The sequence below is a fragment of the Corylus avellana genome, chromosome ca6, assembly GCF_901000735.1.
Source record: "Corylus avellana chromosome ca6, CavTom2PMs-1.0".
In the NCBI taxonomy this organism is placed as follows: domain Eukaryota; kingdom Viridiplantae; phylum Streptophyta; class Magnoliopsida; order Fagales; family Betulaceae; genus Corylus; species Corylus avellana.
In genome coordinates, this window is record NC_081546.1 from 19,049,907 (window position 1) to 19,062,806 (window position 12,900).

The window sequence follows — 12,900 nt, forward strand, 5'->3', positions numbered from 1 at the left end:
TTTTTTTTTTTTTTTTTTTTTGTAGTGTATGCTAAAAGAAATAATACAATTATCTTTAGCTCTCTCTCTTTAAAAGTTTAAACTAGTTTAGCATATAATATAAAACCTATATATTAGAACAAACTTTATTGATCTAATTAGTATAAACCTAGATGTATATAATCTGATAATAAATCATAGAGATAAATGGAAAGAAGTGAAAGACATAGAGGTCATAATGATCACTATGACCTCTATGTCTTTAAATGTAGAGGACAAGTAGATTTCATGAAATCTACTTCAACCTATGACTTACGTTCATATGTTAAAACCATTTTGGCTACATCTTTTCTTTAATATTTGATTTGAATACAAGGCTATATTTATTATAAAGTGTTACACGTGATTTGAATAATTTCAAATACAAATAAATCCCTTAAATTAGAGTTATCAAATCCCATAATTCATGAAATACAATTTAACATCTATGGTTTTTTTCAAAGGTGATGGTGGAATCTCACTTCATATGTTCGAGTAGTACTGTCCTTCCTAATCTACAACTACGTCACTGTCACTCATTATATGTATATATAGTCATGGCCATCAATAAAAGAAGAAAGGGATGGTTATGTAATTTGTCAACATATAATAGAATATAATAATCAATAAAAAGCAAAGAGAGAAGCCCCTCTGCTGGAGCAAGTACATGTGCTTCTAGAAGCCAGGAAGGTGCAGGAAGCATATATAGATAGATGTGGTACATTAAAATTCTTGTTAGGATTGAAATTGATGAGAGCTCTGAAGACAAAGGAGACGAATATTGAAGAAAAGATAGCCAAAAGAAATGGATGGTTAAACCACGATACACAGTCGTGTGGGTTGGTGACCATTTGAACCACTCCTAGTAAATACTTGTAAACTTTGAAAAAAGATTTCTAAGTACAGCCAGGACGGCTCCTAAGAGTGTCAATTATTAAATAATCAATGCCTTTTTTAACATATTTTCATATATTTTTTTCATATTTAGTCATCATTTTAAATAAGCACATGGGTGTTCATTAATTATATATAATATGCCTTCAATCATCACCACCAAAGGAAATTACCAAGATGTTGTATCTTGAAAGAAGCTTAGCAACAAACTTTGCTTACAACGACCCTTAATTTTAATATATTAATTATCTATTTGCATTCAATTTATATATTAGTTAACTATATACAAAAAAAAAAAAAAAAAAAAGTGTCACTTTGAGAGTGTAACAATCAAGGGAATGCTTCTAGAGAAGCCACTTTAATACCATTTATAATGGTCTGGAAATGCGCTAGGTACATTTGTTCTATCACTTCATCAAAACAAATCAATTTTGGGCTACTTTACCTAGGCGTTACCATGGTAACACCTGCCTGCTAGAAATTACAGGCGCTTTCTAAAGACCAATTGAGTCATAGCCTAACCCAACCTCACCGGGACATCAGTGGTTCACTGGGCGACCAACATAGTAATCAGGTTTGTGTAAGTGATTCTTCATTGCAAAGTGTCGAACCCTATGTACCTAAATTCACGGGAATTTCCTTGAGAATACTAATCCACTGCATGACTTATAGTCTATTTGGAATTGCGGTTTCAATAAGTACAATTTTAAAATTTTAGTTTTTTAAAATTGCGTTTTTGAAATCGCAACTTTTTAAACTCTTAAAGGCATTTGGTAAAACATGTTAAAAAATATTTTTTTATCATATATTTGTTATACGAAATCGTGATTTTAGTTTAGAACATGTTTGAGAATGCGTTTGCAGGACCTCAAAAGTGTGTTTAACACCCTAAAAGCTCGTTTGAAAAAAAGAACCCCCTTTAGTAAAAAAAATTCAAAGCGTCTTTGAAGGTCAAAAAGCCTAAAAATGGCCAAAACTTACTTTTGGTAAAAGCTTAAAAATGAAGTTTTTGCCAAAAACCTTTTTTTACTTAAAAACTCTATTTCTTAAACACAATCCCAAATAAACTCTTAAATTCACACATTTTCAAATAAGCACCTCCTAGCCTACTAATAGAAATCGTATTTTTTTTTTTTCTATTTTAAATTAAGTTCTTTTTAAATCGCAATACCAAATGCCTTACATTTGTGATATCTTTTAAAAACACAAATTATTTTTGCGAAATCGCAATCTCAAAACACCATTACTAAATACCTTTATAAACCACACAAATCATATTCTATATAGACCACAAATTTTCTCAATGTGGGACCGAGATGTTACGTAATCAGAAAAAGTTGACGGTGTCAATATATAACATAGGTTGAGTGGGATAGTATATATAATAAGCTTCATTTCATGTTCCCATTGGAGGAGGGTGAGATTATCCGATGGTTTGGTGGGTAGGAATGGGTGAAGGTGGTTGGAGAGAGGATCGCAGAAAGAGAGAATTCATACCCGAAATCTGGTGTGACAAGAGACTCAACCCCTCATGTGCAGATTATTGACACAACTTTCACACCCACTTCTTTGAATTGTCCTTCAGTCAGCGCCACATAGGTTTGGTAATTCAGTAATAATCCCAAAACCCTACTTACAATTAAGGAAATTCCCCCTAACATCCCCATGCAGAAAAATGGCACTTTCGTAATTTTTCTTTGTCTAAGAAAAAACCCTCCACCCCCATCTTTGTCAAAGTGTTAGCTGTAAATTAAATACAAAAATAATAATAAAATAAAGAAGACCTCGTATGGCAGCTTCTCCTTCAAGTGTTTGAGTTATACAACACCATTAATACCTCCTCTTGGTTATCCTATCAAGCTTACTTTTTAACTTTTAAGCTCCATTAATTATCATCAAGATCCATGGAGGAAAGTCTCCCTCCTGGCTTCAGATTCCATCCCACTGACGAAGAACTCATTACATATTATCTAACTCGCAAGGTTTCTGATGTTGGTTTCCAATCCAAAGCCATGGCTGTTGTTGATCTCAATAAGTGTGAACCTTGGGACCTCCCAGGTAGTTTCAGTGTCTTCATTTGACTTGTTTCTTTTCTTTGTCTTCATTTCCATCTCTTTTTTGATCATATTAATGTTGTTTTCATTCACAATATTGGATTCATGTTCATGTGTTTATCATCAGTCTTTCTGTCATATGTAGAATTCTCGTATATTTTGATCATCCTTATCCTTTTCGCTATCTGGGTCATTGGATTTTCAGAAAAATAGTTTTGCCAAAATGATAAATGAAGAAAAAAATAAAGAAAAGGAGGTTCTTTTCCCTTCTCTTAATCATGACAATTTTTTTTTAATTACCGAAATGATTTCTTCATGATAAATTTTGATGTATATACGTAGACAAGATGGAACAAACAAAATCCATATATATATATATATATATATATATATAATCTGCATATTTTTTCTAAGCCATATTGACAGTGTTGACATTTTAATTATTATTATTTTTTAATTTTTTTTGGATGAATGAGATTTTTTATAGAAACACAAAGAAAACAAATGTCCCTCCAGCAAGAAAAAGCTGGACCTCAACTGCTACAACCAATTAACAAGAAAACGTACAACAAGAAGAAGCCAGAACAAATTAAAACTCAATCTTCTGAATTACGCTTCTAGCTCTAATGATATCTTAATATGAATTAATGAATTCTTTCAGGAAGTACTAATTATCAATGTTTCTGGTATATATAATTTCTATAAAAATGATTTGTAATTAATTTTATGGATTGAAGGAAGAAATAATAATTGCTGATGTTAAATAAATAAATAATTTTTGTGGTGTATAGGCAAGGCTTCCATGGGAGAAAAAGAATGGTATTTTTTCAGCTTGAGAGACAGAAAATACCCGACAGGACTTCGGACCAATCGAGCCACGGAAGCAGGGTATTGGAAAACCACAGGGAAAGACAAGGAAATATTTCGCGCTGGAGTCCTTGTTGGGATGAAGAAAACCCTTGTATTTTACAAGGGAAGAGCTCCCAGGGGTGAGAAAAGCAACTGGGTTATGCATGAATACAGGCTAGAAAGCAATCATCCTTTCAAATCCACCAAGGTAACTATTAAACTGTCAATTGTTTCTAAAACTTTTAATTTTTATATTCTATGACATTGTCTATCATGTGTGGGATCAAACTTCTCATATTTAATAAAAAAATTCTAATATGTAAGAGGTGAATGACAAAAACAAAACTTAAACTCAAAACCCTAAGTCATTTAATTCCTTAAACAGATAGAAAATTATGAATTTAATATATCATTTAATTTATATTTGTAATAGTAATCAAATGCACAACACTTGGTGTCGTCCTTGTCCTATTACATGTTCGTGTGGTTTGTTTTGCCATAATTATGCACAAAAAACGAAATTAAATATAAAAGCGGAATAAATAGAGAGATTAGAGACAAAGATTAATTTGGTAGTTCAATGTTGGATGCCTACATCCAATAGTAGGGATGAGCCCGAAAGGGCAATACAACTTGCTCTTATTTCTTAATAGTTTTACAATACAAAAAACTCTTAATATATATATATATATATATAAATAGAATTTGGATATATAAAGCTAGAGATAAATATAACAATCAAATCAATCTAGCTTATAAGAAATATATGGAACCAAATCTTATATTCTAACCATTGTTGAGGGATTTTGGGGTGTTATTTTGCAGGAGGAATGGGTTGTCTGCAGGATCTTCCAAAAGAGCGCAGTGAAAAAACCACAACAGGCACCATCCTCGCAGCTATCTCTTGATGAGTCTCCATGCGACACAAACTCAATAGCAAACGAGTTCGGAGACATCGAGTTACCAAATTTAAACACCATTAATGCAAATTCATCCACCGCCTTCTGCAATATTAATATATCACCACAAAGTTACAATAATATTATTAGTGATAACAACAACAACAACAACAACAAAGCAAACATGATCAACTTGAACAACAACATGAACAATTGGGGAGCTCCATCGCTCGCATGGCCTGCTAATTTGCTAAGCTCTGGTCTTTCAATGAATTCCTTGCTTCTCAAGGCATTGCAGCTGAGAAGTTATCAGCAACCAAGAGAAGCTATAGAATACAGCTCGTACAATATGCCTGCACAAGGGTTTTCTCATAATTTTGGAAATGATCATTTAACAGCATCTTCCTCTAAAGTATTAGAATCTGCACAACAGCAGCAGCAGCAGCCGGAGCAACCATTTAATATGGACTCCATTTGGTGAAGCAGCAGCAGCCTAAAGTATGAGAAACTAACTCTTACATTAATGTTGTCACAAGATATAATTATTATTATGTGCAACAAATGTTCATGATGCAGTTGGATCTAGTTAATTAGATGTTCGTGGCTCTGTCTATGTTCAATTAAGTTGGTGTAGTTTGATGTCAATTGTAGGGGAAACTTCTGAGTCCTTTGTTGTTATGTTCCACTTAGAACCCTCCTGTCTATACTTCTTATTGTTCATGAATAATCTCACAAAGGGAAACCCTTGTTGGGTGCATTATTCCATGGTTTCAGATGCCCCTCTCTCTCTCTCTCTTTCTCTCTCTCTCTCTCTCTCATATGGATTCAAATTGAGATGGCTCATTTCATTATATTTAAAGGTGTTGATGACGTTACTGATAAATATGTTGGCACATCTTTCATTCATGTCAAGAATTAAACTCACTGCCTCCTAATGCCTATTTCTATTATCGTCCTCTATTTACATCATAATGAAAGGAAAGTTGCAAGTTACAATTTTTGGGATTCAGCCACTCATTAATTTATTCTTATTCTATGAAGATCATGCGGCATGGGATCATATGTATTTTTGGTTTGTGATAGTAAAATGGATCAATTTGGAACCTTAGATTTGTCTTAAACTTGAATTTTGATCTGATAAACTTTCAAAACAACAAGAACAAGAAGAAGATGAAATGAAAATATATATATGATATCATATTTTTTGTTGAAATTTTGGATTAGTCTCACCAAATATCAAAAACCTTAATAAAATGTAAATGTTAACAGTTAAGCCATTTTTTTAATGAAAATTCAAGGCAAACTCACTTGTCATTGTTGAAATTTTAAAACAATATACATAATAGTATAATACAAGTATGGATAATACAGTTGTATGCAATCTCATAAGCACGCATGTTCAATTTTATCCTCATTAGATATCATTTCATTAGTATCTGTTTAGTATTGAACCAATTAATTAATATTAAAAATTATTTGTCCCCCCACACTAAAATTCCTGGTTCCGAAATGATTACAAGCTGACTTGAGATTTAAGCAATAATCACTTCTTAATAAAAACTAAGGATGTAAGATTTAGACATCAAATATATTTTCTAGATATATTTGATTACATTTAAAACTAATATTTATACCAAAGTATTCTTAGTCATCTAATAAATTCATTGGGCGTCACACACACACACACACATATGGACAAAGTTTTCCTCCAAACATTTTATTAAAAACTCATGTGCACCTCACATATTATTAAAAAAATAGACACATCCTTTTCAAAAAAAAAAAAAAAAAAAGACGCGTCACTTTTATAAATTAGGTTGAAGAAAATTCCTCCAACCCAGTTTGGAGGAAAAATTTGTCCTATATATATATATATTAATGATGTAGCATATATCTATGCATGCTTATAACTTGAATATACTCAAATATAAGTTAAAGCATCACTTACTTATTCCTTATTAAAAGCATGCTCAGTTGGAAATTGAGGAATTTCATTCCAACCATTTTTGTGGTATAGGTGACCCCCAATTACCTCAGTCATCCATGTTACCAGGTAGAATGCCTAAAGGGTTAGGTTGCAAATTAGGACGGTCATCCAAGACCATAAATTGTATAGTTAGTTTAGGAAGTCACTACAAGAAATTAGGTCTTTAGGGGCGACTTAAAGTCGCCCCTAAAGACCCTACAGTGGACGCTGTTGGCAACAGCGTCCACTTTTCGACCCTAAAGGTGTCGACGCTAATAGTCCGACCCTAATGATCAATTGTCTGATTATCAGGGTCCACTTAAAAGTCGACCCTAATGATCACTTTTAGCGTCCACTTTATCGCCCCTAAAAGTCGCAATGTTTAGACCCTAAAGATGATGTAAACGGAAGCGAAAGTCGACCCTAATAGTCAAGCATTAGCGTCCACTTTGAGTTAACCATTAGGGTCGACTTTATCGACCCTAATGGCCTTTTTAAAAAAATAATAATAATAACTATTAGCGTCCAAATCAAAGTGGACGCTGATAGTTGACCATTAGCGTCCACAAAAGTGGACGCTAATGGTCCTAAAAAATTAAAAAAAAAACTAACTATCAGCGTCTACTTAGAGTCGACCCTAATGATAACTTTTAGCGTCCACTTTATCGACCCTAAAAGACGCATGTTTTGACTCTAAAGATGATGTACACAAAAGAATTAGTCGACGCTAATAGTCGACCATTAGCGTCCACATTTGGTCCAAAAATATTAAAAAAAAAAAAGACTATCAGCGTCCACTTCAAAAGTGGACGCTGATAGTTGACCATTAGGGTCGACATTTGTCGACCCTAATGGTCCTAAAAAAAAAAAACTGCGATCGATCACACACTTGTGTCCGATCGATCGCATCATCAGTAGGTTTTCGGAAATTTGAGATCGATCGCACTCCAAGCGCGATCGATCGCAGCATCAGTAGGTTTTCGGAAATTTGAGATCGATCGCACTTGGAGTGCGATCGATCGCAGCATCAGTAGGTTTTCGAAATTTTGGGATCGATCGCACTCCAAGTGCGATCGATCGTAGCATCAGTAGGTTTTCGGAAATTTGCGATCGATCGCACTCGGAGTGCGATCGATCGCAGCATTAGTAGGTTTTCGAAATTTTGGGATCGATCGCACTTTTTGCACTCCCAAGTGCGATCGATCGCAGCATCAGTAGGTTTTCTAATGATTTCCAGTTCAAGTGAAGAACAATTCACACAAATAACATCAAAAGTCAACTGACTAGTCTTAGCAAAAAGAGTCACTAATTCATTAAGATCTTGAAGGCTTAAATATATCATATTTGTAACTCTGACAAATGACAACTAAAAGGCCAAACTGCAGTCCATTCTTATCCATGCAACACATATCAATTGATGTTAAAAATTAGACTTTCAGTCAGCTCATTATTTATCAACCCACTTAACTTGTCTCAAGAGTCATGGAGAGATGAAGACCACATGAAATTAGTCAAAATACAACCACCAACCTCTTGTTGAATGTGGACACCGAAATCTCCAAATACAATGTTCCCAGACGCATCTTTAGCATTAGTTTTCTGAAGAAAATTCTGCATCAAAAAACAATGACATACTGAATTTTACTCTTCATCTTGGGGAAAAATATAATGAAGAAGTTATAAGATCTATGCAATGCAATGAAATGAACACAGGCAGTTTTTCACAGTATTTCATGAAGCCAAAAAAGAACTGCACAATTTAAATCACCTGATCAATTAATAGTATTCAACCCAAAAGCGAAAATATGAATTCCTTACGTAACTCACCTGCCGTGCTCCCTCTGCGACACAAATAACAGCTGAACCCTTTGTCTCAATCAGGTATTTCAGATGACTCAAAACACCATGAGACCCGTGCAAATTAAAAGATACCTTAGATGTGCATATCAGTAGAATCAGTAACAGCTCACAAAGATAACTATCCAATTAATTGCTAGTAATAAGTACCTCATGAATCAAACATATGTCAATTTGTCCACTAGCTAGGGATGCATGCATAGCTATATATCTACTGCTACGGCCCATCAATTTCACAATGCCAACACCATGATAAGCACTGTGCGCCTAATAACAAGATTGAGGCAAAAAAAAAAAAAAAAAGTTCACTATGAAGAAACCAACACTAAAAGAATTCAGCAGGAAAACTTATCCGGAGAAACATAACTCCATGCATGGGCAAATAAAATGCACGTAGAGTACCTCTATAAGAAACATTGCATTTATGTTTAAGTACACAACAACATTGTTTGATGAATCAATTAATATATGAAATAATCAAACTAATCTAAATGCCCACAAGAAACATAACTCAAAATGACTAACCTCATCAAAATCATAAAAAATATGTGAGAACTGCCCCATTAACCAAACCTGCCAAGGGAGAAAACTATTAAATATATGTTTTACAATCCATGGGCAGCAAAATTCCAAAACCCAAAATAAAGTACTTATCTGCATCCTCTTCCTTGCCAATTCATCCTCATAAGCAATTTGAGTAATCTACCACAATGAACCAATATATAATATCAAAGACAATGAAAATGAAACCCAAAATGATAGAGAAAGAGATACTAAAAATGTGTTTCTTCATGAAATATATTAAAGCGAGAACCTGCTTGGGTGGTTTAACTTTCTTGTACTCTTGTCATCCTACATACACTTAAAAATAAAATTTAGAAAGATATTATTACTCCCTTGCATTGTTTACTCAAAGTTCTTTAACCTTGATAACCAAGTCAAGGGAAATTTACTAACTCAAAAGTTGTTGAACCAAAAATTTTGCGAATATCTTAATATAATATAAACCAAATAAAAAGTACCAACAAATATACATTACCAAACAGATCTCGATCAACAAATAGTCAAATACACATTAGCAAATAGAAAGTACCAACAATTATCCAAATACATAGTATCAAAAAATATATCACAAATAGATGCTATCAAAGAGTACATCCTAAATAAAGTTATTCCAAAGCTCCCTCAATTGTTGGCTTCACTTGATGCACCTCCAAGCAATCTCCCTCCAGACCTAAGAGAATAAAATTTCATATAATGATCAATAAGCTTTTTAACGATTACTTAGTATGTGTGTTTTTGTAAAATTAATGCATAGGTAGAGTTTCACTAACCCTCCAATATGTGACATTAAGAACTCAACAGTGGCTTTCAATTTGTTCGTTTCTTCAACGTTGGCTTGCAAATTCTCCCTGTACTGATGAAGTTCGATTCTAGTCTGTTGAAGCCCGCTTTGAGTATCTTCTTGTCTTTTCCTACAATCATTGTGGTTGTCAAAGTGGGTGAACGCTTGAGATGAAGTTCTTAAAGGGGTAGGAATAAGACTACATCCCATTCCTCTAACGTGCCCAGCTCGTCGGCCCCCTAGTACTTGTGTGACTATTTCTTGCATTCGGTCATCCACACTTGTTCCCTCCACATTGCCTTCCTCTAAGGCCTCACTGGTTGTTAATTCTTGCATTTGAAGCTGCACATGTCATAGTTGGCCTTAGTTTAACATATACTTCATGCAAGTTTACTATTCATGTTCGTTTACTATTCATGTTCTTCACTAATCAACTTAATGATCGGAGCGTAAACAGTTACTTACATATAGACTTTTACATTTGTCGTTCACAAACTGTTTATCCTTTTTTCTTGTATGGGTAACCTCATATAGTTCAACAGGATTAGGCTTCACTTTTGTTTCTTGTTCCTACACATAATACATATAATCAAAGTTTACACTAAATAACGTTACTTTCATTAAATTATGGTACGAGATACTTACCTTTTTGTAAATGACGTTGACAAATGAACAAGTCCCAATTGTGTGCTTTGTTTCCAATTTGCTTCTGTTTTTTATATTTCGTTCAGACTTTTTCTATGAAATTTGGAAAGAAAAAAAAAAACATAATTATTCATAAAATGTCTTCAAGTGCATGCAAATTATATCAATTTGAATATTCTAATCAGTATAATAATATATATTTACCTTCCATTTACCGTCATCAAATGAGTCACATATTAGGTTCCACTGTTGAGGACCATACCCTGCTGGAACGTTTTCCCTCCCAATAGCCTTAGCCTTGGCAATCCCCTCATCATCGTCTTTATCAATGCCGTCAAAATATTTCTTGTAATGATCCCTATACAAGTTCAAACGAAGCCTAGCATATGCACGGCCCAATTTATGTTCAACAGCTTTGATGTGCTCGTATCGTTCCATATTCAGTGCGAAGTTTGACTGATACATAATAGATAAGAAAATAATGGTAAAAAATGTGTCACATTAATTTTCCATACGAAACATATTATTAAACATTACATTGATATTCATACCTGAACATGAAATAACAACTTGCTCTTTTTTCTTCAGCTGGGACCTTTTTCCATTCACCGTGATGGAGTTCGCACATGTTACGAATAATCTCCCCAATCTTGCTTGCAAACCATGATGCATTCTCGCCTACAGGTGCCCGGTGTCTATTTGGGATGTTTAGCACTAAGGGACCATTCTTAAGTACGTGGTCACTCAACTTCTTACACTTGGCCTTACCCCTTACACTTCTAACAGACGTGATAGCTGTTACGCAAAACATGGTAACGTAGTAAGTTATATTTGGAAAAGTATATTGTCAAATGTCTAAACAAACCAAAATAATACAAAAACAACAGTTCATAAACATAAAATTCATGAACTTACAAGATGCAGTAGGGGCGGCTCCCTGTGAATCCAATCCTGCCACTGAGTGAATAGGATTATTAGACTCATGCGAAGGATTCCTATCCACTGACTCGAGGAGGAGGGGGGGCGAGGGCGACACTTGCATATCTGTATCACCAAACCCAGAATTGAGAGTCGGACTCTCATGCTCGTCAATAAGGCCCCGACCTTGACCTTGGCCTCGGCCTCGGCCTCGTGCTGCTGGAACACGTTTGCGTCCTGTTGTTGTCATTGTTGTGATCAATCTGCTAACAAGTCAAAAACCACAAAATTATATTAGTCAATTTATAACCATATAGCATGTTCAATATTTTTGACAAACATACAATAATCATGCTAGTAAAAAAATAAAAAAAAACACCACAATATATATATATATATAGAGAGAGAGAGAGAGAGAGAGAGAGAGAGCATCAACTTTATTAAATATGCTAATACACTTTGTACTTACACCAAATGTGAGCTTATGTATTCAACACATTTCACCATCAGATTCATATTCAGAATCTGTATCACTGTTACTTGAAGATGATTGTTCGTGTTCAGAGTCTATATCGTTGTCGCTATATAACTCCTCTTCCTCATCAAAGTTTGTATCATGGTCCTCGTCCGGCAAGTTATCGTTGGCAAACATGCTTGCATCAAGTTGAATATATAATTCGTCAATTGCTATTATCGCATCATCTCTACATAATTGAGTGGAGGCTTCAACATTCGCTTCATCAACAAAGACCATATTACCCCCAACACATTCACCTTCCTGGTATACGTCATAACTGAGTCTTTGGTCATCTTCTGTATTATCTCCCTTTTGTACTGTTGGAATATCATAGATGTCTCTATTGATCCACTTCTGCACCACTTTCCAATTACCACCCAATTTGGGATCATCCAAGTAAAACACTTGCGAAGCTTGACATGCTAAGATGAACGGGTCGGATTCACACCATTTACGAGAAGTATTCACAATCGTGAAGCCATGGTCCATTCGTACTCCTGTTGCACTCCCAGTGTCCCACCAATCGCACTCAAACAAGTACACGAGATTTTGGCCAGGGTAACGTAACTCTAGAATATTTTTTAACTCACTATAATACTCCGTTATTGAGGTTTCGTCCTCACCTGAAACAGAAACACCACTGTTCTGGGTAGTACGAGTTTCTACACATTCTTTCGTGTGATACCTAACCCCATTCACGATGCAACCTCTATACGATCTAACATGACGATCAGGCCCACATGCAAGATCATATAATTGTTTTGAGTCATTGTCTGTAGTACGCCCACTATTGTATAAACGTTTATGGAACCAACGTTCAAAGTTAGCCTCATGCTTTTTATCAATGTCACGGCCACCTTCTCTTTTGATCATATTATAATGTTCACTGCATGAAAAATAAACGTATTGGTGAATGATCATCAACCCTACAATTATAA

General features: G+C 34.5%; 1 protein-coding gene across 1 annotated transcript; it reads left to right on the top strand.

The window, feature by feature from the left end:
- The first annotated feature begins 2,807 nt into the window (after positions 1 to 2,807).
- On the top strand, positions 2,808 to 5,432 carry LOC132184912 (NAC domain-containing protein 100). The gene is made up of 3 exons (XM_059598702.1): positions 2,808 to 2,970; positions 3,758 to 4,023; positions 4,641 to 5,432. The coding sequence occupies exons 1-3, from the start codon at positions 2,817 to 2,819 to the stop codon at positions 5,193 to 5,195; spliced, it is 975 nt and encodes a 324-aa protein (XP_059454685.1). The 5' UTR covers positions 2,808 to 2,816; the 3' UTR covers positions 5,196 to 5,432.
- The last annotated feature ends 7,468 nt before the right edge of the window (positions 5,433 to 12,900 follow it).